General features: G+C 41.1%; 1 protein-coding gene across 1 annotated transcript in view; it reads left to right on the top strand.

Annotated features, from left to right (window-relative positions):
* Positions 1-10,759: 10,759 nt before the first annotated feature.
* Positions 10,760-13,597, top strand: part of USP3 (ubiquitin specific peptidase 3) — a 57,136-nt gene continuing 54,298 nt past the window's right edge. The window contains exon 1 of the mRNA XM_050903335.1: positions 10,760-10,810. Within this exon, the coding sequence (XP_050759292.1) occupies positions 10,765-10,810 (46 nt within the window). The 5' untranslated portion in view covers positions 10,760-10,764. The remainder of the gene's footprint in view (positions 10,811-13,597) is intronic.

Raw genomic sequence — 13,597 nt, 5'->3', positions numbered from 1 at the left:
GAAAAGTTCACCATGCTGAAGTATGCGCTGATTCTTAGAATATCCCTCAGCTCTTTTTTGCTTTTTCACAATCTACACCTCTCCTCCCCCAGTTTCTGCTATAGTTTGGCTTCACATCCTCAGGAGGAATTCCACGCACTGCTTGTGCTTTCAAGACTAGCTGGATAAAAAGCTCTTTGCTCGCAAAATACAAGCCACAGAAAAAGAAAAAAAAAAAAGCTCCCTGACACAGTTACCTGCCTGTACTCTGCACAAACCACACAGGGCTTGCCATTTTATTCTGTCTTTAAGAAATTTTAGGTTGCTAGTAGTTGGTTTTCATCTCAGCATCAGTCCAAGGCAGAGACAGAGCAGGGTTTTCATAGATTGGTGGGGCATTATGAAAAATAGTAGATTTGGATCCCCAGGGTGAAAGGTCAGGTTGAAGTTTTGTGGTGTGGATTTATCAATCTTTTAACTTGCACTGTCTCCTAACTTTAGTGGTGTTTGTCAAGGCAGTAGTAACATATAGACTAATGTGATAGTCATCCTGGAAAGTGCATGGGACAAGTTTAAGGGAACTCATTATGCTGAAAAACATCTTCCCTGAATGTGCGTGTTTGCCGTATTAAAATACATGTTTACAATGCAGTATGCAATAAGTAGAGCTAAGAACAGGGAGGATGAAAGATGATATGGATCATGGAGAAAAAAAACAAAACACAACCACCCAGCAGGACCACAGGCTTCAGAGGAGACTCAGTATTGCTGTGAGATTCCCTGTTGAATGGAACTGCAGAAATGCAATTATACTGTAATATAAGATGATTCCATATTCTGTTTCTTCCTAGTTGTGATTTCTCATTTTAAAGCTGGGGCAAAGGAATGCAAGGGATGAATGATAGGTTGCCTAATGTCCCAATGTTGGAGAAAAATTGAGCTTACAGTCCCCAGAGTTTGAGGCCCCGCCCCAGTTAGCAGGCAGCACTCCCCACCTGATGCAATTAAGGATCATGAATCCTTTTTAAAAGCAGGATCAAGTGCAGGGTGCTATCTGGCCTGAATATAGATTTGCTTAGCAGCTCCATTATTTCTGTTCCACAGTTTTTCTACCGCGTTTTTCTATAGAGCAGTTCATTGCAAAACTTTCAGTTCTGCTGTTCTCAGCTGAGAAGGTGGTGGAGCTTGGCTGGCTTATGCTACAAGAGTTCCCTGTAGCAATGGTACCAAAATATTATCACCATCGAACTGTGATCTAGCTAACCAGGAGTTTGCAGTACAGGCTGAAACTTTGGCTTCTGTGGCACCTCAACATGACAAACACAATGAAGTATTAAATACTACCTCAGTCTCAGAGTGTACAAACAGAACTGCTTTAAAAACAGGTAATTCCCTCTATTGAGGTATATTTCAAAGGGCAGAACATGCACTGTTATCAGCACAGTTATTTTCAGCCAAATTCTTCTGTACCAATTTTTCTTCCCAATCTCTGTGTGTAGAATTGGGAACAGAAAAAAACGCAGGACATTGCTTCCCAGGGCATAGTGCTGTAGAAATTAGACAATGATAGGGTACATGGCCATTAGGTAAGGAAAATTAAAGAACACCACACTTGTCTTGGAGACATTTATGATTAGATCTGGGCAGTGCCATAAGCGAGTTCATAACCAAGTCAGCCCTCTATTACATCTGTTCAAGAGCTATGTGTTTCTCCTATGCCTCAGGGCATATGAAGTGATCTCACTGCAGACCATCTTCCTGAGTAACTTAGATTAGCAAAATACTAATTTAGTTTGAAAATTTACTCTTTTGTTGTTTTCCATGATACATCTGAACGTGTGCTGTCCTTCAGGAGATACGTATGTGAGCTCTGTTGACTGTAGTACACTGAGGCGGCTATGACCACCAACCAAGATTATTACTGCTGCTTTTGGCAGTGCTTAGGCTTAAGTATGCTAAAAAGTGCAGCTCCTTGCTCATATTTGTGTTTTTGGTATGGTAGCAGTTGCAGTGGACACACAGGTTGAGTATTGCAAGTAGATGGACACGGGTAAATGTCTTCATGTGTAAATATCCTTGTTTTGAAAATGGCTACGCACATTTAGTTGGCCAGCACATGTTCTGTGGTTCATCAGCAAAGGAAATTCTGCTCTATCTCACTTACCTTTGAGTTCTGCTAATCTGATCACAAAAGCAAAGACCTCTGGGATCCCCACTGGTTCTCTCCTCAAAATCAGCCCATCCCCATTTATTAATTTTGTCTAGCCCATAACACACCACACGCAGAAGAAACTCCAAACTCCAAGTACGGATTGACAGGCACAACAATGACACTTGGCTCCCATATTGGGAAACTGCTTCTTATTAGCTTGTGTTTTCTAATTTGTCCTTCATTTTTGGATTAATAAATACTCTGTATTTGTTATTCCAAGAATTACTTCATCATGGCAATGCCCTTTACTGTCATCACAGTACGTATGAGAACGAGACACAGGAAAAAGAGAGGAAAAATGTAGATAACAAGTGATGCTGTGACCATTTGCAATAAGTCAATAGACCTTTAATGACTACACAATATACAAAATAGGTTGTGTAGGTCTCTTTATGAAAGCTGTTCATATTATAAATGAGCCAGAATAGCCATTTTTCCAAACTATATGGAAAAAGTTAAATTAGCTCTGCACTTGAGATTCAAGGCTGCCAGGAATAGCTGTATTTCTGACACGCAAATTGCCAAATTTATTTACTACATCAGACTCTGCCATTGTCAAACAGACACATTTCACAATGGTGGACTCAAGAATTTTGGAAAAAGGAAATGAAGCTGATACTCTTTCAGCAATTCCAGATTGCAAGAAATTAGAAATACTCCCTGTATCTTTATGATTGTTTTGGCCTTGCTTGCACAGTCTTGACAGCATCATCCAACATATTCTCAGGCAAAATTTCTTTTGTTTTTTTCCTATCTTCACTGTGCTTTGCCCATTTATGGAATAAATGTGGTACAGCCATTACTGTATATACCTTATTATATCTCTTGGATTTTTTTTGCAAATTAATTCCTAAAGTGCTTCCCATGCTAGAGCTTGGGAAAGGGTCATATCATCCCAGTTATGCAGGAATCAAATGAAAAGTCATCTATTCTAGCAGGAAATCAGACTGGGAATGTGGGCTTTCAGATGTTCTTCAAGGAGCATCAACACATGAGTTGATGAGCAGGTATACGAGAGTTAACTTTTAGTGCCTATTAGAGCTCTCTGCAAAGTTAATGGGAATGTTTTTCATTTATCTTATTGCAAGCTGGTTAGCCTGGATGCTGATCAGTCAATATGCACAAGTGACGCTATTCAATATTTGATACTCCTTGCCCATTAAATGGATGAGATGAAGCCTTCTCATAAGAGAGCACATTTGGAGTTTTCACTTGCAAATTTTGTGATTATTTGACTGACCACCCTCACTCCCCTCTTCCTGGTGTGTTTAGCTTCAAAGATGAAGCTGAAATAAAATGGAAAAGAAGGCTTTGATGTGAGCAGTGTCAAAGGTCGGGGAGCTGCTGATACTGCATGGGTACTTTTCTGTAAAAAACATTTTAGCAAACACATGGATAAGTGGCCACAACAGACTCTTTATGGAGCACCATGCATACTGTAAACAGAAAGCAAACAAGAAGGTCAGTGAGATCCAAAATAAGAACTTAACGTCTGCAATAATTAAAATCATTCTGGGTCGTAGTGCCATCTAGTGGGGTCTCACCCATCCACTCCCCCCCCGGTTTGTGAGGCTGGTGGGTGTTGGGGTGACTGCTGGCAAGGAGGCCCAGTGAGAGTGGGTGGGTGCAAGGCTCCGTTGCAGCCTGCTGTGGCACAAATGATACAAACCCATGCTGGTTTAATGGTAACCTGCTATGTGTAAGCAAAAGGTCTAACCCCAGGACTGTCTGAGGAATTTTGGAGACCAAGGGCACAGCATTGACAGACAGATGTAGTCTAGTTGTCTCAGAAACCCTAACAATGCTTGAGGAGTCTTGGGTGTTGGGCAGTTTGCATCAGTGACCCAAGACAGAAGTCTTTAAACTGAGTCCTGTTTTCATGTTTGAGCTATGCTGGAATATAAACCTTGATGTCTATGTTTGAAATGTTAGTGCACACTGCCATTAAGTCCATCCTCTCGGAGTCTCTAGTTGTGTAGATAAAATAAGTTGTTCAGAGCTTCAATATTTGTTGTCTTCTTTTTGACACTGGCTCCCCTAGAAAAGTAACTTTATTGTTAAACTGGCCATTTCCAGGTTATGGGATTTTATGAGTAGTATTTTTATCTCAGGTAAGTTCCTTGTTTCCTTGACATGATCTTCCTTCAGGCCTTTCAGTCTCTCAAAACTGCATTTCTAAATTACTATGCAATGCAGGAAATTGTTCGGTATCTTTGCTTATATCATATCTACCCTACTGAAAGATCACATACTTTCAGTTAGTTGTTTGACAAGCAGATGAAGCTGAGAAGAGTTAACCGTACAAGGTATTGCCTGTCTGCCTTTCACAGCCAAACCTTAGTGCTAGGAATGCGTCCTTGCAATGTTGTGCACAGGCAAGGTGAAAACCATACGACTATCCTGCACCAGTTGGCTCCAGTCACAGGGCTGGTTACAAGTGCTTCCTACAGGTGATCCAAGACTGGCAGAAGCAATTCATGATAGCCAAGTTCTTTTTCATGAAAACACAGACAGCTGCTGAACCACTTGTTACTCTTTAATGAGCAGTTTAGATGTACAAAATTATACGCTGAGGGTTACCAAAGAGTGAGGGAAGGAGGGAGAGCAGCAGAATTGGTAGATGCAATAATAGATGGAAATGCTGGACTGCATACTGTCAATTGTCATGTATGGCTGTCCCAGTTCTGCCTTCCTTCCTAGTGTGAAGGCCTGAACCTCACTTATGTTTGGCCATAGGAGCGCATCTAAGAGAGCTGGAGGGGCTTGTGGTCCGTTAAATTCAGGAGAGGCTAACCCAAAGCCCTGGATCTACATATCTCGACTTCAGGAGCTGAATTTCGGTCTTGGTTGGTGAGGCACAAGCAGCCAGGCAGGCAGGAGCTGGAGACACAGGAGCAGCCATGGGATAGCTCTCTTGGAAATCCACAGCTTACTCTGATTAGATCATAGGTCTGTTTTCTGCCTTCGAAGCTTAAGTGCCGTAGTTTCTACTGGTGCACTTTGGTGGCTTGAATCCTATGGCTCAGTGTTGCACAGGCACGCGTATGTCTGTATGCAGTTCAGTGTGACTCTTACTTAAAAATGAATCCCAGAAGCACTCCAGTGGGGACAAAAAGGAATTTTAGTGGAAGTCCAAGAAGTTAATTTTGGTTCTTGCATTTGTTTTGCAGTGACAAACCGTTAGCCTGCAGAAATAGCAGATGGTTTGCTCTGTTCCAAAACTTAGGTCTTGCTGGCATCAGATGACTCTTCAAAAGGGATTTGGAAAGTGGGAACTAGGGATAGCTGTAATTTCATCCCTGGAAATTAGTATTTAGTCTTCTTGGCTGTAGAACTAGGACTTGTACCTTAGGAATCACTAGATGAGGACAAAGAGATCCCAGAAAACATGTATATGAGAGGGAGCCCTTAAAAAAACTTGTTAATGATATTTTGGGTGTCTCAGAATAAGAATATATAATAAATATGTAATAAAGCAACTAGGAGGAGATGGACATATCCATTTAATTTTTTTGAAGGGATACATCAAGATATAAAATCATTACTAGGTAGCTAGCTATTAAAGATAAATGCATATTAACTCCTTATTGGCAGAGATCAGGCTTTGAAGTGAACCTTGCATTATCAGATAAACTGTGGGGACAGTAGATAACCACCTCTTTCTTGGCAAAGGCACTGAATGTGCATCCTGACACACAATGCATAATGGTAGATTTTTCCTACTGTGTTTTCATTTTGTTCTTGCCTCATTTTCATTACATCAGCAAGTTTGGAAGGATTTTTTTAAAAATCCTTCATATTGGGGATGATGCACAAAACCAAGATACTGATCACTGGTCATTACAAGCCACAGAGTTAGAGCAGGAATTCATAAATCCAATGCCCTGCCCACTAAATTATATTCTACCTCTCTGAAATTCCCTATATGTTAGTGATTTTCCATCTGCCCTCCCAAAAATATTATGCCCTTATGGAAGAAATTTCCGCTATGGCAGAATAGCCCAATGAAGTCAAATTCAAGGGTTCTTGCGTGTTCTGAAGTATATACTAAATGGGCTGGGAACTGGCAGACGGAGTAGAGCAGCGCTCCAGGATTTCCTGTATGAGAAGGCCAGGCACTACTGTGTGTGGCCACTTGCACAAATTCAAATCAATTTCCCCAACCTTTTTTTCTGTTCAAACTAGTATTCAGATTCAGAGCCTGTCTTCCGTGAAGTCAGCTCTCAAACAGATTTACAGGAGCACGTAAGATCACATTGGGCACAGAACTAAAACTCCCTCTGAGTGCATATATTGGTTTGTTCAGAGTATGTTTTCAGAAGGATTCATTTCTCTTGAATTGCTGGGTTGAATTTAACCTATTACAGTAAAACATGACTGCAAAGCAGCTTGGCCTCAGGTCCCAGCTGTTGGGAAAACTCAACTTGTGTTTAAACAGTAGACTAAACTGTGATACTTAGAATAGGTTAAGCAGCACCCATAAAAGAAGCAGACTGAATGCTGTATTTACAGTGGCTGTAACTATCACCAGTTATAAATATTTCTAATCTTGGCATGTGAGTCAAAAGTCCAAATATATTGCCAGTTAATTTCAAGGCATTACATTTGGTTTCTGAGAAAAAGACCTGTCAAGAGTCTACTTAGTTGCACGTGGGGAATACATGCAATGAATAACAAACTGAGTATATACAAAGCTAAACATTAACCTTTTTGGTGCTAATAGATGATATGACTTAACAGAGGTTCTCAGTCACAGGGATGAGGTAGATATGCTGCTTTATAATGAACTGTAGGTGTAGGGACTGGCCATGGTTGCTGCATGCTCTGCAAGGGTATGGCTTATTCTATATAACTTGTAGGACATGAGGATCACCTCATATGCAACTGGGTTTCCAGAGCCCATTCAGGGGAGTGACTGATGCTGGTCCTAGGTGCGTCATTCCCTAGGACAGCAGCATTCTACAGTAGAGCTGTGGAAAGTTTCCGAAAGATTGTGGAAAACTGCTGGCGGTCTATCTTAAGTAAACAATATTTGGGATTGTTTTTTGCTTGAAAATAGGAAATAATTATAATAGCCTCTCTAGCCTTTTGTAGTCAAAGTATACCTTTTTGAATACACTGTTGGTTCCTAAACCTATTCAACCTTCTAGGAATTGTGAACTGCAGGGGTAGAGGGAGCTGGCAGGAGGAAAATGAGCTCTGCGGACTGGCTATTAAGCCTGAGTCATTACTATTGAAGTCTGTGTTTTAATATTGTGCTACATCCCTGCAATGTTGAAATGTTTGCCTTTTAGGATTTGGCAAAGAAAACAGGAAGATGCGAGATTTGCTGGAGGCCTAGATGTAGATGGGGAACACTGAGGACAGAACTGGTCAGCTTAAACCAAATGCAGCCCATCCCTGATAGGGCAGCCAGCCTGGTGAGGATCTTGAGCTTTGAAGACATTGCCAGGGAATCAGCACTCTGCACAGCAGAGTGCTTCCCTGCTTCTCTGCCAGTAATTCAACAAGAAGCTCCTTTAATGAGCTTGAGCCAGTCATTACAATGCCAACTGTTGCTAACTCAAGGGCTGGGGTGCCATGTGCCCACCTTCCTGCTTCCCATTTTGTGCATCAGTGCATTCTCCAGGCTGCCCTTTCCCCCTCTCCAGCACACCTCAGTAGGATACCAGATTCTTTGCAGAATTTCCAGAAAATAATATGAAAATTTTGGGAGGAGTGCTGGGCATGATTGTCTAGTTTCCTTTTTGGAAAAAAAGCAGAGATGTTCTTTTGACATTATGCAACTCGTCTTTACCTCATGGCTCGGGGCAGAAGGGAGGGGAGCTCACTCAACAGTACCTCTCCGCTTTTCCAGCCTGATGTGTGGAGATGCATGAATTTGCAGAGCCCTCTGTAAAGCAGAGGCATCTTGTTTTGGTCTTTGGCTCAGAGCACTCTCTCTTCTGAGATGCTGTATTGTGGTACTGACTGAGCAATAATGATGGGGCATAAAGTTGAGAATATTTCACTGTGATTGTGTTCTGAAGCATATTAAAATGGGGTATGTAAGGCAAATAGAGGAGAAGCATTAAATGTTAGCTATCTTCATCTGTTGCATTTATCCGAATAATGGCATTACCCCTCTAAAGAAAGATCCCTCACTTTTCTTCATTACAATCATTGATTTATCAGCCTGTCCTAGGTGCCACTTTATCAGGGACTCAGATCTTTCCCTGTCATTGGAGTGGAGCTGAGGACCTAAGTCACTGAATGGAGGAATGGAGGAGAAGTGATGACTATATGAATGATGTGCAACAAGAACTGGTATCTAAAATAGGCTCCAACAAATTTCCTTGTCACCCGCCAGGATGGTGACCCCTGCCACCACATGAAAAGCACAAATGGCATCCTATGTTATGAAAGGTTACCTAGTAAAGCTGTATGAAATAATAAAAGAATCTCAAAGGCAAAACCTTTTCTGAGGTCACTGCTGTGACTAACAGTATTTCTCTGTACTCATTTAAAAACATGTTGAGGATTTGCATGTGTGTGGGAGATGAGAAAGGATCCCTGCAAGGTGGCAACAGACCAGAACAAATTTCCAGCAAAAGTTTCCAGCAAACCTAAAATGTGAGTTCATAGTGCTCTCAGGTGGGCTTTATATAACAACTAAATAATAGGTGTACACTTGTGAGTCACTATATTTGTCCTGTCTGCATACACTGGAAAGCCCAAAAGTGTGGTTAAAAAAAGGCTCAAGCAAACAAGTCAAGAAGCAGAGTACAGCAAAGTGAGGCATTCTGCTAAAGATGGAACACAACTTTCTCCTCATTGCTTCACTCTCCTGGATCCTGCCAGAAATACTCCTCAGAATAACAGGATCATTTTTGTTGCTGGCCTCTCTGTCTGCTTCATTCACCACACACGGTCATGGTGTTGGCTCAAGAGCTTAAATGTGAGACACTGAAGGAGTAGCTAGACAAAAGTCTTGCTATAGGGAAGACAGAGGCATTCAGATACTAACATCATCAGTTCTGGCCTTGTCTAGGTTCTAAGCTGGCAGGGTAGAAGGGAGTGATCTAGACAGGGTACCAGGATTCCCCATGCTGGATTTCAGTTTCTGACTGTGTGACTGACTTCCTTCTGCTTAATTTCTGTCTCTACACCTTTGTAAATATCTGTAGATGCTGCATATTTTCCACATTGCAGCCAGCCAGATGCATAAAGCAGTATGAACTGGGGAAGTTTGGAAAAATGACCTCACTGCTCTGTTTTCTCCTTCCATGGGTGCAATTGTGCTCTTTGCTCTGAGCATAGAGGTTCACTGCAGTTGATGCTGCTGCACAGAGGATGAATGCAAAGGCCCCTTGTCACCACTCCACTAGCTTCATCAATACAGGATGGCTGGCTAGAGTTAGACCAGAAGTCCTTTTGTTTCTCTTGGAGTGCCTACGTGGCTGAGGGATGTTAGGTGCTCATTAACTTCTATGCAACTCTAGTTCTCCTTCTATTACAAAACGAAATAACTAAACCAAGTCTGCTTGTGACTAGAAAAAAAAAAAAAGAAAAACAAACCCAAAAACTCACTTTATAGCTTTTTCCAAAATATCTTTAAGCTGTCTAGAGTGACTCACTGATGTCTGCTACACATCAAGAGATCTAAAAGTATATTTTAAAGTAAAATGAGAGACATGAATATTAACTCTTCTTCAACCTTAGCTCCAGATGTATTTATGGCTTAGTGTTCTGGGTTGAGAGTGTTCTAAATCAACAGGAGAACCTATGCTTAAGCAACTACAGGATGATTAAAATAGCTGTCTCCTCATGTTGGGCTTGCAGAATGAGCTCTGCTCATGCAGAAACTCAGGGCAAGCTGTGCTCCGAGCAGTATTTTATTAGCTTTGGAGACATAAAAAGCTTGCTTGGTTTGTCTTGCTGGTAAACACTTTGCCAGTCATATGTTGGCTTTAAAAGCCAATGTGAAAGAAGTCAGTGTTGTAGTTTTCCAGAAATGTGAATCACTTAATAGTGACTGCAAAAGTCAGGGAGTTAGGGGTGAGGGAAGAGGGAGAGGGAAGTGGGGGCCACTTCTTTGCACGAAGGCATGAAAAATGGGTGTGTTTTAAATGAAATTTATTCTGCTTATATTTTAATAATATATTCCAAAAATGTTTAAAAATATTAACTGTCATCCAGGAATGCAGGGAGTCTACATCTTCTGGCCTGTACTCCCTTTGGGAAGGCAGTGCACCAGTGGTGTAGCTGCTGGTTTGAAACCTCCCCACAAGGGGATTGTTCATGCAGCTCCTGGAACATGGAGCTGTTGGAGTTCTCCCACCAGCTTGTTTACTGCAGCAGTCTTGTGTCCAGAGCTGCAACATCGTATTTCATACATAGCGATAACCACATTATCATAGCAAATAGGGTAAAAGGGGACCAGCATAACCCAGGACTGTAGATTGTAAGCATTCCTGAGTAGCCTCTCTTATTACAGCAGCCTCTCTTATTACAGAACCGTGAACTGCTGCAAACCATTTGCTTACAGAGGTGCTGCTGGGAATGGGAATGACTTCTTCACTGACAGGCAACGCATGAAGAGTTTTTCCACATTAGCTGCACAAATCTGTCCAGATGATGGTAAGTCAGATGGATTTTTAATTTCATCCCTTAATTTCAGGCCTTAGTGATGCATCTTCACAATGCCTGACGACTTGCAGCCAGCTAAGTAAATATAACCTCAGACTGCTAAAACTCTGAAATGTTTGTAGGTCTCTGTGAGAACAGAATAATTTGCAAACAATGTAAGCAGCATGTGCCAACAACACATACAAAAAGTCCATAGTGCACATACTTGCAGGAAGAAGTCTGCAGGTAGTCCTAAGTCTTACCTTCCTTGTGCATAGATACATTGTGGTTTCATATTGCTAATGGTTTTACAGCACCATCAACAATATCTGCTCATTTTCCCACATGACAAGGTGACATACCAGTTCTCTTTCTGTAGTTAACAGCCAGGGTTGACTCTAGACATTAGCAAACTAGCTGCCTGGAACAGCAGCCTGCTGGCAGCACAAATGCCCGTGCCACAACCCTAGACAACCAGTCTGGTTGTGGCTATGATTGGTGTTCAGGCAGAAGGAGACAGGATGGGTATGGCAAAGTTTGGAGTCAGACTGATCAGCAGCCCAGCAACCGAAGTGGCTGTTTTCAGGTTTTTTTCTTTCCTTCCTGTCTTCATGGCTGGAGTGGCTCCGTCCCAGCCTTTTATCCTAGGAATGGCAAAATGCAGTGTTGTCTATGCGGATGAGAAGCTGTAATGAGAAGTCAGGCTTGTTAACCTCTATTTCCTCAGAGAAAGACTGTAATGAGAAGCTTTATCTTCATGCAGAAATACTGATAGCAATGGTGTAAAGCTTAAGCCCTGAATCTGGGAGCAAGATTCATGATTACATGCCATGCTTATGAGTATCTAAATGCTCTGGCTATTTAGATCAGCCTTTTGATCTACTACAGCTGTTAGATTTACCCATCAAAAGAAAATTATCCTACATTCAGCAAGCATGTCTTGGTTAACCTGTACTTCAAAGTTTTGGCCCTTATGTACCTGAAAGATGTTGAGCCTGCCATTTTCCCTTGGGCTTGCATGAAGTGGCATTAAGTGAGACAAAGGAGAACCGGGTGTCCTGAATTAAAAGCCCTTTTTTTAAAGTACACTATATACCACACAAGTTTAATAATTTCTCGGGCTTGGATACTCAGTCATGTTTACAAGAGTAAAATCTCATTATGCTATAAATGCAGGCTTGGCACTCTCTACCTACTTTAAATACCATGCTTAGGATAGAGACAGTACAGCAATGAAGTCTCACATTGCTTAGGCTTCAGTAATTTTTAGGACATCATGGAACATTCAAAGTGGTCTTCTACTGAAACAATAACAATTTAATGAAAGATCACTATGATGAGATCCCTGCATCATTTTTCCAGCTGTTTGCTACTTTACAAACCTGTGCTAACATGCAGTAGGGATAGATGGTGATTAGTCAACTGTTTTTAGCCTATTTTTAGCCTATTTTACATTGCTTGTATGTTTGAACCATGGGAAGTGGTTCAAATGAAATATGGAATGATGTTGATAGGGATTTGTGAATCAGTGAAGACATCAGAATGTAGTTATGCAGCTGCTGCTTAACTATCTTTAAGTGACTAGTGATGGGGCAAGAAGGGACCACAAAATGCAGCAGGTCTTACCAAGCTTACTCATTTACTGACTGGAACATCTATTCTGGTCCCTGCTATTAAAGCACACCTTTAACAAAAGGCAATCATAGTAATGAAAGGTTTAACTGCAGTTATGTGTCACCATAGATTCTTTTAGACACACAGATCTCAGAACATACAGAAATGCATGTTAACGTGGTACAGTGTCACAGTGAATTGGGGATGATTGCATTATGTGAGCGTGGATAAGTTACTAAGCACTTCCTGAGGGAGCGACAATAAATAATTTTTCATGGTGCACCATAAATTCCTGGCCACACAGGCATTACAGAAAACAGCCTGGGTAAATTCTAGAGTCTAGCAGGTAGAGAAGTAGTAATGTAGACCTGTAGATATTTTTTAATAGTTGCCTTAGTTATAGTGAGTCTAATTGTACAAGGCTCTGAGTGAAAGAAATAATAGGCATTGCAGATTTAAAATTCTATAAAAGGTCTTCAGATAGTTTTCTTGAATGTGAATTGTATCATGCTATGTACTAACTTCCTGATCCTCCCCATCTACAAAATGCTATGCGTTTAAATGATTAAAAATAAATTTGAGTGTTGACCTTTAGTGTGAAGCAAGTCAAAATCCCAGAAAACTCAGCTACATCTCTGTTCTTCAAAATTCAGGGCTCTCTGTGTCAGCAGTTCATAGAACCTCTTTGATTATGGCACTGAATAGCCATTGGCACATTTACCTTTTGCTATAATGAGTAAATCAGTTTGGTGTTTGAAGCTTAGCAAGACTGCTTTGAAAGATCTAGTACTGCTCATAGGGTGTCCTGGTGGCTTCTTATTTCAGAACAAGCTGAATATCTCCCTCTCACTGTATTTTACCATCTCAGTTTCAAGTTCCAGCTAGAGCAGAAAAATTTCAGAAGGCCTTGTTCAGTCATTGAATTAGCAGATGTTAGGCGAGGAAAGGAAATCTGAACCAATGGTCTCCTTTTTCACAATTCAGATTGCTACTCAACATTGTGAATAACTGAGCCTGAAGAACAGCATAATAACAAATAATATAATCCTAGTGACATGGCAAGAAAATTCCTGTTTCCCTGGTAATGAGCTGATCTCCAAACAGGATAAAATGCTGCCATTTGTGAGCTAACACAAGTCTTGTTCAACTCAGTTATCAGTGAAGTGTATATACTGTCTTTGTGTA

This window comes from Gymnogyps californianus, chromosome 11 (genome assembly GCF_018139145.2).
Source record: "Gymnogyps californianus isolate 813 chromosome 11, ASM1813914v2, whole genome shotgun sequence".
Classification (NCBI taxonomy): Eukaryota; Metazoa; Chordata; class Aves; order Accipitriformes; family Cathartidae; genus Gymnogyps; species Gymnogyps californianus.
The sequence above is the reverse complement of the archived record's forward strand: the minus strand, read 5'-3'. Positions and strand labels throughout refer to the sequence as shown.